At 46.8% G+C, this 12758-nt stretch overlaps 1 protein-coding gene across 1 annotated transcript; it reads right to left on the bottom strand.

Moving 5' to 3' along the window:
- Positions 1–2590: 2590 nt before the first annotated feature.
- Positions 2591–7587, bottom strand: LOC123453183 (elongation factor 2-like). Its single transcript, XM_045129956.1, has 3 exons — positions 7477–7587; positions 5852–5980; positions 2591–5219 (listed from the first exon to the last, which is right to left on the bottom strand). Exons 2-3 carry the CDS (start codon positions 5940–5942, stop codon positions 2779–2781), a joined length of 2532 nt encoding a protein of 843 aa, XP_044985891.1. The 5' UTR covers positions 5943–5980; positions 7477–7587; the 3' UTR covers positions 2591–2778.
- Between the last annotated feature and the right edge of the window lie 5171 nt (positions 7588–12758).

The raw sequence follows: 12758 nt of genomic DNA, 5'->3' as shown, positions 1-12758 counted from the left end.
TCTGGTCTCTACGGGACGACGAGGATGACTCCCTGTTGCTTGTGTATGGGGATGAGACGGATGATCCTAGGCTTTGGCTGCATGGTCTCTGTAATGCTCTCAGTGGTGACCGTTTTGTTACTGTCATAACTACGCTTTGGGCGATATGGTGGGCTAGACGTCGGGCGATCCATGAGCAGGAATTCCAAAGCCCTCTCTCCACACATCTCTTCATTCAGCGTTATCTATCCGAGCTGCGAGGACTGCCAGCAAAGAATCACCAGCATGGGAGGCCGGCGAGAACACTAAGGCCGCGATGGATTCCACCGGCGACGGGGGAGACGAAAATGAACGTGGATGGTTGTTGCGAAGTCATCAAATACTGGGGCTGTTGGAGTCATCTGTCGTAGCGATCAGGGAGGTTTTCTTGGTGCTTCCGCGGTGGTTATTCCTGGCATGATCGGTCCGGAGGTGCTTGAGGCTCATGCATGCAGAGAAGCCATTGCATTAGCGAAAGATATGATGGTTTCAAGAGTACGCATTGCATCTGACTGTCTGAGAGTCGTTGATGAGCTGAAGGAACAAGTACACCGGGGCGCGCATTGCATGATCCTAAATGATATTCAGGGAAGGATGTCTAGTTTTAGTAGTTGTGTTTTTATTCATGAATATAGTAAAAGTAATAGTGAGGCACATAACCTTGCACGGATGGCCACTACGCCGTCATGTGTGGTTTGATCGCCCTCCTGACAACCTGTGTATCCCTCAAAACATTATGATATGAATAAAGTGGTTGTCTTTAAAAAAAAGCAAACAGTGGCAGATATTAAGAAGGATGCAGGAGGGCCAAACGGTTCCATAGTTCATGAAATTTCACTAAAAGTTTCCCTTTTTCATTGTAAATTTTTTTTAAGGCCGTGCTGTCAATATTGAAGCACATAATTTTGTCAAGTATTCACTAGGTTTGGGTCCGGACCGCCACATATGGCTGGGTCAACCCCATGATCCACATTGTCACATTGTATCCCACTGTCTGTGGTTTTTGATGAATAAAGTTGACCTTACCCCTAAAAAAAAGCACTCATCTCCAGTTCTTCTTCTTAAAAAAACACTCATCTCCATTGCAAGTTTTTCTTAAAAAAAAATCTCCCTTGCAAGTACCTCTCAGAAAAACTCCATTGCACGTTTTTTTAATGCAATACAAACGTAAGCCTACCACCCGCTCCTCTTGTACCTATCAGACCGTCACGTCGCTCCATTCCCTCTGGTCATTTTCAGCTTCGGTTCCCCCACTCGCATCTCCCAGTTGCCTCATCATACCCCAGTTTCGAGCTGAGTTTGACAAAGACACAGCTAAAAATCCGGATCCCAGTCGGCCTAAAACACATGAGCAATGCATTTTTTTCCTACAAAAATCATGCATCGACTTGTACAGAACGTGTGTTCGAAAGTGCTAACCAGGGAACCGGGCTTGGAAGCCGACGACGTCCCACCCACCGTAAAAACTGTCTGAGGACATGAAAAAAGAAATGCGTGCTAACGCAGCGAGATATAACCGGTGGGAAAAGTCTCGGGTGACACCAAACCTTACATGCTCCCATGTCCTCCTAACAAAAAAGAAAAAGAACAATTTTGAACGTTCTAGAAAGGAAAAGGAAACCCTGAATGCTCAGAGCACACATGTATTCGATCCTTCAAAAATTCAGATCCAAAATCTAAATACACATTGAGAAGCATAAAAGACAAATCCATCATGATGTCAATGTAAACCAAGGACGGAAACATAAATGACCTATCCATACCTGGATTTCTCCTTTTTGTTTCTTCATACGTATTTCGATTATACGTATGCTGTAAGCCTGTAAGGGCTGGTATAATAGGATATTTCCTCATATCCGGTGAAACCCATGTAACATCGACACCATGCAAACGACAGATGTTGGGTCTTCCCTGGCGGCGCTTCAACTGCTCCAATCGGCGTATGGTTCTGGTGCTTTGTTAAGTGGGTCGTTGGGTGGCACGTCATCGCTGACGCACCGCTTGAGAAACGGAATATACTCGCGCATATGCAGCTCCGTTTTGCCGGCCCTGCCCTGTCGGTGCTGGCTTTGAAGATTTCTTTTAACACCAGCAGCCATTGTCGTTGCCCACCTTGCCGCAACGATCTTTCACCCGGGCAACAACTGCCCGGCACTGCGCTCCCTAGCTATGTCCATCTCCTTCCCAAAAATGAACGAATTATCAGCCAATTTCGCTGCAGAGGTAAGATCTGAAAGTGTTGATACACACCATTAACATCAGCAGCATTTCCTTGCCATGTACTAGTAGCAATTGTAAAAAAAAAACATCAACAAGCATTTGAGCTTCACCTGATAGACTGCCATACGATACTACTCAGCTACAGAGCACCAAATAGACAGGACAGTGTGGCCGGGCAAGAACCCAAGGGACTGCAAATCATCATAACAGAGAGGAAAACAGCTTATGAATGAACCAACAACACAACAGTGGCTAGAACTCACAAACACAATTGCTAGAGACAACAATCAAATATACAGTCAAATACAGTAAACGAAAGCAAGATGTAGCACAAAAGCAAAGCACGGGACAGTAAAAAAAGATCCACAATCTGATGACAGATATATATATGATCTAAAGTTTAACATCTGTTACATCACCACAATCATCATCAAAACATAGTCTCAGGTAGCACCACATACAAACAGCAAGATACACATCGGGAGAAAATAATGCGGCTCCCTTCACAGCAAGGGCAAGTAGCAAAACATTACCCAAAATTTAGAGCTTGTCCTCGAAATCGGATAGGGGAGTCATCTGCTCCTTGAGACCCTTCCTCTTGCGGATCTCCGTCACAAGAGTCGCAGACTGGGTGCCGGGGTCCAAAGGATCAGAAGCCATGATGTCCCAGTGATCAAACACACACTGGGGGAAGGCCTGGCCGGACGTCGCAGCCCTGAGGGTGCTCGAGAACCCGAAGGACTCGATGACAGGCAGGTAGGCCTTGATGTTGTAGAGTGGGGTACCTTGCCTCTGCATCTCCTCAAACACGTGTCCTCTCTTCTGATTCAGCACACCATAGATACCACCAAGCGCATTCTCCGGCGCCTGGATCTCAACCAGGTACACAGGCTCCAGCAGCCTTGGCTTGGCAGTGAGCTGAGAAGCGTAAATGACCCTCCTCGCCGTTGGGATGACCTGACCACCACCCCTGTGAATAGCATCAGTGTGGAGAACCACATCGCAGACCTCGTAGCAAATGCCACGCATGTTCTCCTCACATAGTGCTCCTTCCTTTGACGCCCACTGGAACCCAGCCACAACAGAGTCCTTGATTTCATTCAGGTACTGCACTCCCTTACACATGTCAACAACCATGTTCGGGCCAGTCGTCTCAGGTCCAAAGCACCAAATCTTCTTGGCGAGATCCTTGTCCCAACCAAACTCCTCAGATAGGATCTTGGAGCGGACCTTGGGATCATCACGTGGGCCAATGCGGCCATCATCGATAGCCTCAGCCAATCCCTCCTCCAATGGGCGAGCTTCCATGTAAAGACGGTTGTGCTTGTTGGGGGACTTGCTCATAACTGTACGGCAGGACTTCTCAAGAACAGTCTCACGGAAGGAGACGACAGGAGGGGAAACAATAATTTCAGCACCACCCATGAAGTCATCCTGCAGATCCTTCAAGCAAATTTCAAGGTGAAGCTCTCCAGCTCCAGCAATGATATGCTCACCAGACTCTTCAATGGTACAGAGAACCATAGGATCAGACTTTGCCAGACGCTTCAAACCCTCCACAAGCTTAGGAAGATCAGAAGCCGTCTTGCACTGGACAGCAACACGCACAACAGGGGACACGGAGAACTTCATTGCCCTGATTGGGCAGGCATCAACTTCCTTCTCGTTTGTCAGGGTTGCATTCTTCGTGATGAACTGATCCAAACCAACCAAAGCAACAGTGTTACCACAGGGAACATCCTCAACAGACTCTTGCTTCTTTCCCATCCAGATAACAGTCCGCTGGACACTCTTCACATATAGATCCTTCTTCTGGCCAGGAACAAAGTTGGGACCCATGATACGGACCTTCATGCCAGTTGCGACCCTCCCGGCAAAGACACGTCCAAAGGCAAAGAATCTACCCTTGTCAGATGCTGGAATCATCTTGGAGACATACAGCATAAGAGGACCATCAGGGTCACAGTTTCTGATAGCATTTGCATATATGTCATCAAGGGGACCCTCGTATAAGTTCTCCACACGGTACCTCTGTGCCTTTGAAGGAGAGGGGAGGTGAAAGATCATCATCTCAAGCAGAGCACGGCTGGCAGGCAGCCAAGTTTGCATCACACGCTTCATGAGAGCCTTTCCCATCAAGTCCTTCTCATCATTCTTCATGGTCACACCAAGCTTCTTCAACATAGGCCACAACTTATCCTTCTGATCATTCATGCAGGTGGCTATGATTTGCTTGATTGGCTCGTAGCAGAACTGAACGAATCCTCTCTTGCAGGTAGCTGTCCCAGTGTTCTTGGAGGTCCATTTCTTTGTGGCTGGGTCAAAGAAGTTCTCACCCCACAGCCTCTCCATCATCTTCACCTCATCAACTCCAAACTTGGAGGCATACATCTTAGCAAAGTTTGTAAGGGTGAAAGCCCACCCATGCAAACCAGCAGAGAATGCAACAGTCCCCTTCTCTGGGTACACTTGGACATCACCAAGGAGCACATCTTCATATGTTGCCATGATGACATTGGCATTTTCAATGACACGGGAGAAAGTCTGGTATGCTTCCTCACCTTCAAACTGAAGCTCGAGAAAGCATCTGTCCATCTTGTTCACAGTAAGAACAGGCCTAATCCTCTCACCAAGAGCTTGGCGCAGCACAGTTTCGGTCTGGACACAGACACCCTCAATACAGTCAACAACAACCAAGGCACCATCAGTGATACGAAGAGCAGCTGTGACTTCCGAAGAAAAGTCAACGTGGCCAGGTGAATCAATAAGGTTGATCAGGTATTCATCCCCATCCCTGTCACCCTTGTACATCTCAAGTGATTCAGGAGTCATCTGATAGAAAAGAGAGATACCCGTGGATTTGATTGTAATACCACGCTCTGCCTCATCTGCACGGGTATCAGTCATGCGAACATCCCCAGCAACTTCCTGGGCGATAATCCCAGCAGCTGCCACAAGGGAATCCGTAAGCGTAGACTTGCCTGCAAATATGTAAATAATATGTGAGAACAGTGCACAAGCATCTGGTTTGACAGTTGAACACAGCCACAACCTATATGAATAGAAAATTGAACATGTTAATTTATACTCCCTCTGTAAACTAATATAAGAGCATTTAGATCACTACTTTAGTGATCTAAACGCTCTTATATTAGTTTACAGAGGGAGTACAAGGCAGAAGTAGGACACATCAGTACAGTACTTTCAAACAATCAAGAAACAAAAGAAGGTACAGATAAGCTGAAGAGGGTTTTTAGCAGCATGGTTAAGCAAAATCTAGTGGGACATTGCAAACAAAACATAAAGACACCAATATTGAAGTAACTAAGTACAATCGTGTAAATTTCAGATCCTATTAAGTTTAATACATTCAGGGACAATGTGAGCATAACTGGGGAGATTTTGAGCCCTGGGATGTTATGTCAATAGTAACATTTAAGCTTGGTGAAGCAGAAATCAATAATGCTCCACTTGTTAAGCTTACCCATTCAAATAGTTTCAGTATTCAGAATTAATGGATTAAAATTAAGAGCCCCAACAGTAACATTGATTAACAAATATTCTACTGTATGAAACCCAATAATTGGAGACAACTGTCTGTTCAGGCACATACCGTGGTCGACATGAGCAATAACAGACATGTTACGAATATTATTTTTCTTGTCCATAATTCCGCGGAGCTCCTCCGCGGTAAACTTCACCATCTTGGCTGATTTTGAATGTCAAGCTGGGAATATAGTTCCTATTCAAAGAATAGCAAACTATCAGAATGGAACTGAAATCAAGTAATTAAAACCACAATTGCATAATCAGAAGGCTCTTACTACTGTTGGGCACACATTAGTTTCAAGTACAGTACCAAAAATACGTTTACCAGCACTTCCACAACCAGACACACTAAATTAAATATACATTAAGTACAGTACCAAAAATACGTTTACCAACACTTCCACAACCAAACACACTAAATTAAATATACATTACAGTCAACCAAGCATATTAAACTAACTTATGGTAACTGAAGACCATGTTCTGAAAACTTAATTGTCCAAGGTGCATTGAAAAGGAAGCCAGAAAGCAACAATGGCAATCAATTTTTAGAGCACTCAATACGACAGTATGTGAAAGAAAGCACATAACGATAAGATAAGATAAGATAAGAAAGAAAAGCAGTCTATTATGTGAGGTGTGCACAAGTATAAAGCACAAACAGGTAATGGATTTCACTAGCTAAACCTTCAAGTACTTACAGATATGCATAATTTATGTGGATCACAGAAAAACTTCTGAAGAACCAATCATATGTGAATGGCAAAACAAATAAGATTTGAAACAGAATCATAGTTTTATGCAAAGTTGATTTGTAACAGAAGGTAGTTTTATGCACACATGCTGACTGTATTATCATGTAGTAACTACCACTGTAAACACTAGAAACGATGCAAGCATAGAACGTCATAATATTGGGCTCTGAAATAGGTGCACCCAACCATGCTTGGGGAGCACTGAGAAGAACACCAGAAGATAGTCATGTATGATCAATTTATCCAAATGAGCAGATCAGGGAGAAATTCGTGCATAATACATCAACTATGATGTAAGTACATAAAAACTACCAGACCCCGAAACAGAAGTCTCGCACAATTTAAATTCAATTAACCATGCGAAGCAAAGATATGTATGACCATTTTATCCGCCCTGAACATGAACAGAGAGCAAAACCGAACCGACCAGGCTAGGACAGGGAGGCAAGCGAGCGAGCAAAAACCCTACAGCGCGAGCGTTCTAAGAACCCCGTTGATGAACAGCGCAGCAAAAATGGCGAAAAATGCTGACAGAACCACAGATAAAACAGATCGCCGTCAACCACGGCGGAGCGAGAGATCCACGCTAAACACGACGGGGCAAACGCCCGTAGCTACCCGCAGACGCATCGGAAGCGTCGACCTTATCTAGTGACGTCAGCAGAAAGTCGTCTCCAGGAACAAGCGAGCGGGGCGGACTAGGCAGCAGCAGATCTAGCGCATCTACGAGCAGCGAAAACGCATAAGAATAGCCCCAGCGAGCACGAATCAAGCGAAGGGAGCTGGGGCGCATCGAGCTAGCGAGGAGGCTAGAGCCAGTGAAATCGATCGAGTAAGCCAGTAGCTGGCAAGCGCGGACGCGCCCGCCGACGGAGCGACCGGAGAAGCAGCGGGCGGGGGGGAGAGGGAGGCCAGGAGGGGAGGTCGGGCTCACCTTGGGGTCTGGCCTCCGTCTCCCGAGGCGAGAGATGAGAGGTGGGGAAGCGGCGGCGCTCCCGATCCGTGAGAATGGAAAGGGTTCAAGGAAGTGAGCACCTAGGTCGGACGCCTTTGCTTGCCGTTGTGTATATATATGTCTGGTGCCGTGCGGGCCAAGATGCGGGAGGAGCGGGAGGGGAGGGGCCGGCCACGCGAAATGCGGCCCGGGAGTGAAGCTGGCTGGCCTGTCTGTCCGCTGTGGCCTGTGGAGTCGGGCCGAAATGGATGGCGAGCTGAGCTCAGAAAAGAAAAGGAGATTTTTTTTTTTGGAAGATGTTTTAAATTTGATTTTTCGTCTACGTAAACCGCGCCGTGCTCCAACCACGTGTCCCTCTGTGGACACACATAGGGCTTCATCTCTGAGTGCGAAGTTTGTGTGACCGCGCACCTCGGTGCTCTGAATCCGGGACGTCCAGCAGCGCATTGGGATGGTAAGTTGTCTGCTGGCTGTCCCCTGCTAGCTCGTGTTAGGTTGAGGACCTAGGAATCATAGACGTATTGGTTTGGCACACATCTTTCGTAATACATGTGTCTTTGAAACATGTCCTATCGCCGCTTTGCCTTATTGTTAACTGTGAGGGGGGGTGCGGACCCATTTGCTATCCCCATTAGCTCTTCTTCTTCAACCTGAAGCAAATCTCATTGTTTCTTCTTTGTTGACCAGGTGTTATAATCTTTTTCTGTAAAGCAAAAATAGAAGCAAATCTCATTGTTTCCAATCTTTATGATCAGTGAAGCAAAAAAAAGAAACAGCTACCGTGATCGTTGCAGCACATAAACTCATAATAAATTCCACCTCAAAGCTAGAACATTCCAAACAGTCTCAAACAACCTGCCATAAACATTCCAACAGTTCACAAACAACCTGCAGGTAGCGCAAAAGTGACAGCAACATCTAGATCATGGAGGGTGACTAAATGGGGCCTAGAGCCTTCAGGAGGGCTGCATGCTCTGCCCTGGTCTTGATGTCTGCAGCACTCGTTGCTAAACCGCGTGCATGCGACATGAGGTGTTCATAAACCCCATCCTTGGGCTTTGGCTTTGTGGTGCAGTATGGACATCTGAACATTCCTCTCTTGTAGTACGCCGCCTTCCCCTTCTTCCTGATCTTCTGAGCTTCCTTCTCAATGAAGGACTCTTTGTTGCCGTCCTCGACGTCATCTCCAGATTTATACTACACACACAAAATTAACCGTTATAGGGCCAGAACACACACTTCCGATTCAGAATGATGCAATGAACAAACATCAGATAATTCCCAAAAATTAACCATTATAGAGCCAGAACACACACTTCTGATTCAGGATGATGCAATGAACAAACATCAGATAATTCCCATTTACCAATTTTTAATGAACAACACAAAGAAAAAAGCCATGTACAGAAATCTAACTAAACAAACAACATTAAAACACTCTCTACATCAAATTCATTAAAAGAGCCCATCAACATGCATTCATATAATGCTTACGCTGAACTAAAAAATAGTTTGGATTACCTCGTACGGGTCGTCGTCGTCGTAGTCAGAGTCATACGGGCTCTTGAACCCAGTCTTGGCGAGCTTCCTCTTCATGCCTGCAGCTTCCCTTTCATACAATATAAATAATTCGATTAGCACAAACTATGTAACACAGTATTCAAAAAAGGTCAAGCCATTTTCAACAATGTGCTTCTAATTACATTCATAGTGCTGCTCAGTGACGAAGCCACACTATGGCTGTGTAGTCAATTGACTACACAGCTTTTGATCAAAACCTTATAAATTCAGAAATACTATAATATTTGGAGAGGAATTATAGTTGACATCACAGGTTTATTATCCTGGCATCGCCATTGGTGCTGCTGCATCGGCCACCCTATTCATGAACATAAATAGCCTGATTTATACAAAAAAAAATTTAAAAAATTACACAATTGGGCTGCTGAGCCTCTGGCGTGCCCCGGTGAGGGGATAACCACAACAAAACTATTAACTGACGGTAAATAGTTTGTTGTTTAGCATATGATTAAATATTAATTACATTTTTCCTAAAAAAGAAAGAGAATCAGTTACATTGTTTAGCAAAAATGCGCCTGGTAATTGTGTTACGTTGTTTAGCAAATGCGCCTGGTAATTGTGTTGACTGATTCACTATATGTGGTGTCCCAGATCTGACATGTTGTCTCAAGAGGACCACGGACTGGATTAAACTATTTGAGCTTCGCAAGTACTCTATGAAAATAAAATCTAAAGCACATGCAAGAATCAGAGATCCCAATTCAAAACCTAACTCTTATTAAATCCGTACTAATAATCCTTACTAATAAATCTAGGAGAAAATTAGGAATGGGTGTTGGTATATATCAAGCACATGACCTGGGTGAAATCTTTACTAATAAGAGAAAGATTTCGTTGATTCAAGCCAGCAAAAATGCAAAAGTTCGTCAACACATGCAAAAGCAGAGTGTGTTCAAGCACTAATCAACTATAAAAAACAAGAAAACCTCATCTAAAAAATCCACCTCATCGTCGTGAGCCTGCACAGCACCGCTCGAGATCGTGTCCTCCTGCTTCGGCACCTCGTTCTCAAGATCCGAAGCGGCAACAGCGGTTGCGGTCGTGCCCTCCTGCTTCGGCAACTCCTTCTCAAGATCCGCAGCGACGACAACTGTTGCGGTCGTGTCCTCCTACTTCGGCATCTCCTTCTCAACATCCGCAACGGCGGCAGCGCGTCGAGCGCCCTCCATTGGGTGTGGGAGATGGGAGCAACGGGGAGATGGTGCGACGAGAGAGAGCGAGGAGACGAAGTGGGAGGAGTGAGAGACGAGGCGACGAGGGAGACGATGCACCCGGAGGCAGTTCCCTGTTTAAACGATGTGAAAGTTCCTGCAACCGTCCGCCACGTGCTATCCCACGACCGCCACTTCGTCCGGGACATCTTACAAAAAAAATGGCAAAAAACCCTGATGGCGTAGACGAGGCGACGATGGACGGCGAGGGAGTAAATGACATGTATGTTGAATGGGCTAAGAAACAAATAAAAAAATGCTTCCGATTTGACCTCAGCATGCTGTCACATGGTTCTACAGTGATCGAGCACGTCGTGTCTTGCGTTGGAAGCTAACCCTGACATTTGTTCGAACATCACGCGCCGTGACCTGCTCGTCCACTACCCCGTCGATGGTACACCCCTGTTGACTTGCGCAATACACGGCGTGCTGCTGTCGATATGGGGGACAGCTCCCATTATACGGTGAGGCGCGCGGATCCCTAGCGAGTGTGGATGGACGGGATGTAGAGCACCGAGGTGCTCGGCCTCATATGCGAATTTTCGTCCATCTCTTCCCTTCTTATCTCTTTCAGGGCCATATCTTTCTTGGCGGCTTGCTCTCTTTGTTGTATCTCATTCCCTCAACCGACGAAGCATTCGGCAGTACCGCCGCAATCCGTTGTCGTCGTCGACGCTGCATCCAATACCCGTCGTAGCCGACGACACTACACGCAGCACCCCCTGATGCATCACGGCTTTTTCGCCGTGGCCATGGCCGCCCCGCTATGTTGCAGCTTCCGCCATGGCCGCAGCACCCGCCGCCGACAATGTTGCATCAGAGCATCCGCCATTGTTGGGGAACGTCGCATGAGAAACAAAAATTTTCCTACGCGCACGAAGACCTATCATGGTGATGTCCATCTACGAGAGGGGATGAGTGATCTACGTACCCTTGTAGACCGTACAGCAGAAGCGTTAGAGAACGCGGTTGATGTAGTGGAACGTCCTCACGTCCCTCGATCCGCCCCGCGAACAATCCCGCGATCAGTCCCACGATCTAGTACCGAACGGACGGCACCTCCGCATTCAGCACACGTACAGCTCGACGATGATCTCGGCCTTCTTGATCCAGCAAGAGAGACGGAGAGGTAGAAGAGTTCTCCGGCAGCGTGGCGGCGCTCCGGAGGTTGGTGATGACCTTGTCTCAGCAGGGCTCCGCCCGAGCTCCGCACAAACGCGATCTAGAGGAAAAACCGTGGAGGTATGTGGTCGGGCTGCCGTGGAAAAGTCGTCTCAAATCAGCCCTAAAACCTCCGTATATATAGGTGGGAGGGAGGGGGCCTTGCCTTGGGGCTCAAGGAGCCCCAAGGGGGTCGGCCGAGTCCAAGGGGGAGGACTCTCCCCCCCCCCAAACCGAGTTGGACTAGGTTTGGTGGGAGGGAGTCCCCCTTCCTTCCCACCTCCTCCTTTTTTTCTCTCTTGATTTTCTTCTCCTTGGCGCATAGGGCACTTGTGGTCTGTCCCACCAGCCCACTAAGGGCTGGTGTGTCTCCCCCAATGCCTATGGGCTTCCCCGGGGTGGGTTTCCCCCCCCCCCCCGGTGAACCCCCGAAACCCATTCGTCATTCCCGGTACATTCCCGGTAACTCTGAAAACCTTCCGGTCATCAAATGAGGTCATCCTATATATCAATCTTCGTTTCCGGACCATTCCGGAAACCCTCGTGACGTCCGTGATCTCATCCGGGACTCCGAACAACATTCGGTAGCCAACCATATAACTCAAATACGCATAAAACAACGTCGAACCTTAAGTGTGCAGACCCTGCGGGTTCGAGAACTATGCAGACATGACCCGAGAGACTCCTCGGTCAATATCAAATAGCGGGACCTGGATGCCCATATTGGATCCTACATATTCTACGAAGATCTTATCGTTTGAACCTCAGTGCCAAGGATTCGTATAATCCCGTATGTCATTCCCTTTGTCCTTCGGTATATTACTTGCCCGAGATTCGATTGTCAGTATCCGCATACCTATTTCAATCTTGTTTACCGGCAAGTCTCTTTACTCGTTCCGTAATACAAGATCCCGCAACTTACACTAAGTTACGTTGCTTGCAAGGCTTGTGTGTGATGTTGTATTACCGAGTGGGCCCCGAGATACCTCTCCGTCACACGGAGTGACAAATCCCAGTCTTGGTCCATACTAACTCAACTAACACCTTCGGAGATACCTGTAGAGCATCTTTATAGTCACCGAGTTACGTTGCGACGTTTGATACACACAAAGCATTCCTCCGGTGTTAGTGAGTTATATGATCTCATGGTCATAGGAATAAATACTTGACACACGCAGAAAACAGTAGCAACAAAATGACACGATCAACATGCTACGTCTATTAGTTTGGGTCTAGTCCATCACGTGATTCTCCCAATGACGTGATCCAGTTATCAAGCAACAACACCTTGTTCATAATCAGAAGACA

The sequence above is a fragment of the Hordeum vulgare genome, chromosome 5H, assembly GCF_904849725.1.
Source record: "Hordeum vulgare subsp. vulgare chromosome 5H, MorexV3_pseudomolecules_assembly, whole genome shotgun sequence".
Lineage (NCBI taxonomy): Eukaryota > Viridiplantae > Streptophyta > Magnoliopsida > Poales > Poaceae > Hordeum > Hordeum vulgare.
This window is presented reverse-complemented; position numbering and strand designations above follow the sequence as displayed.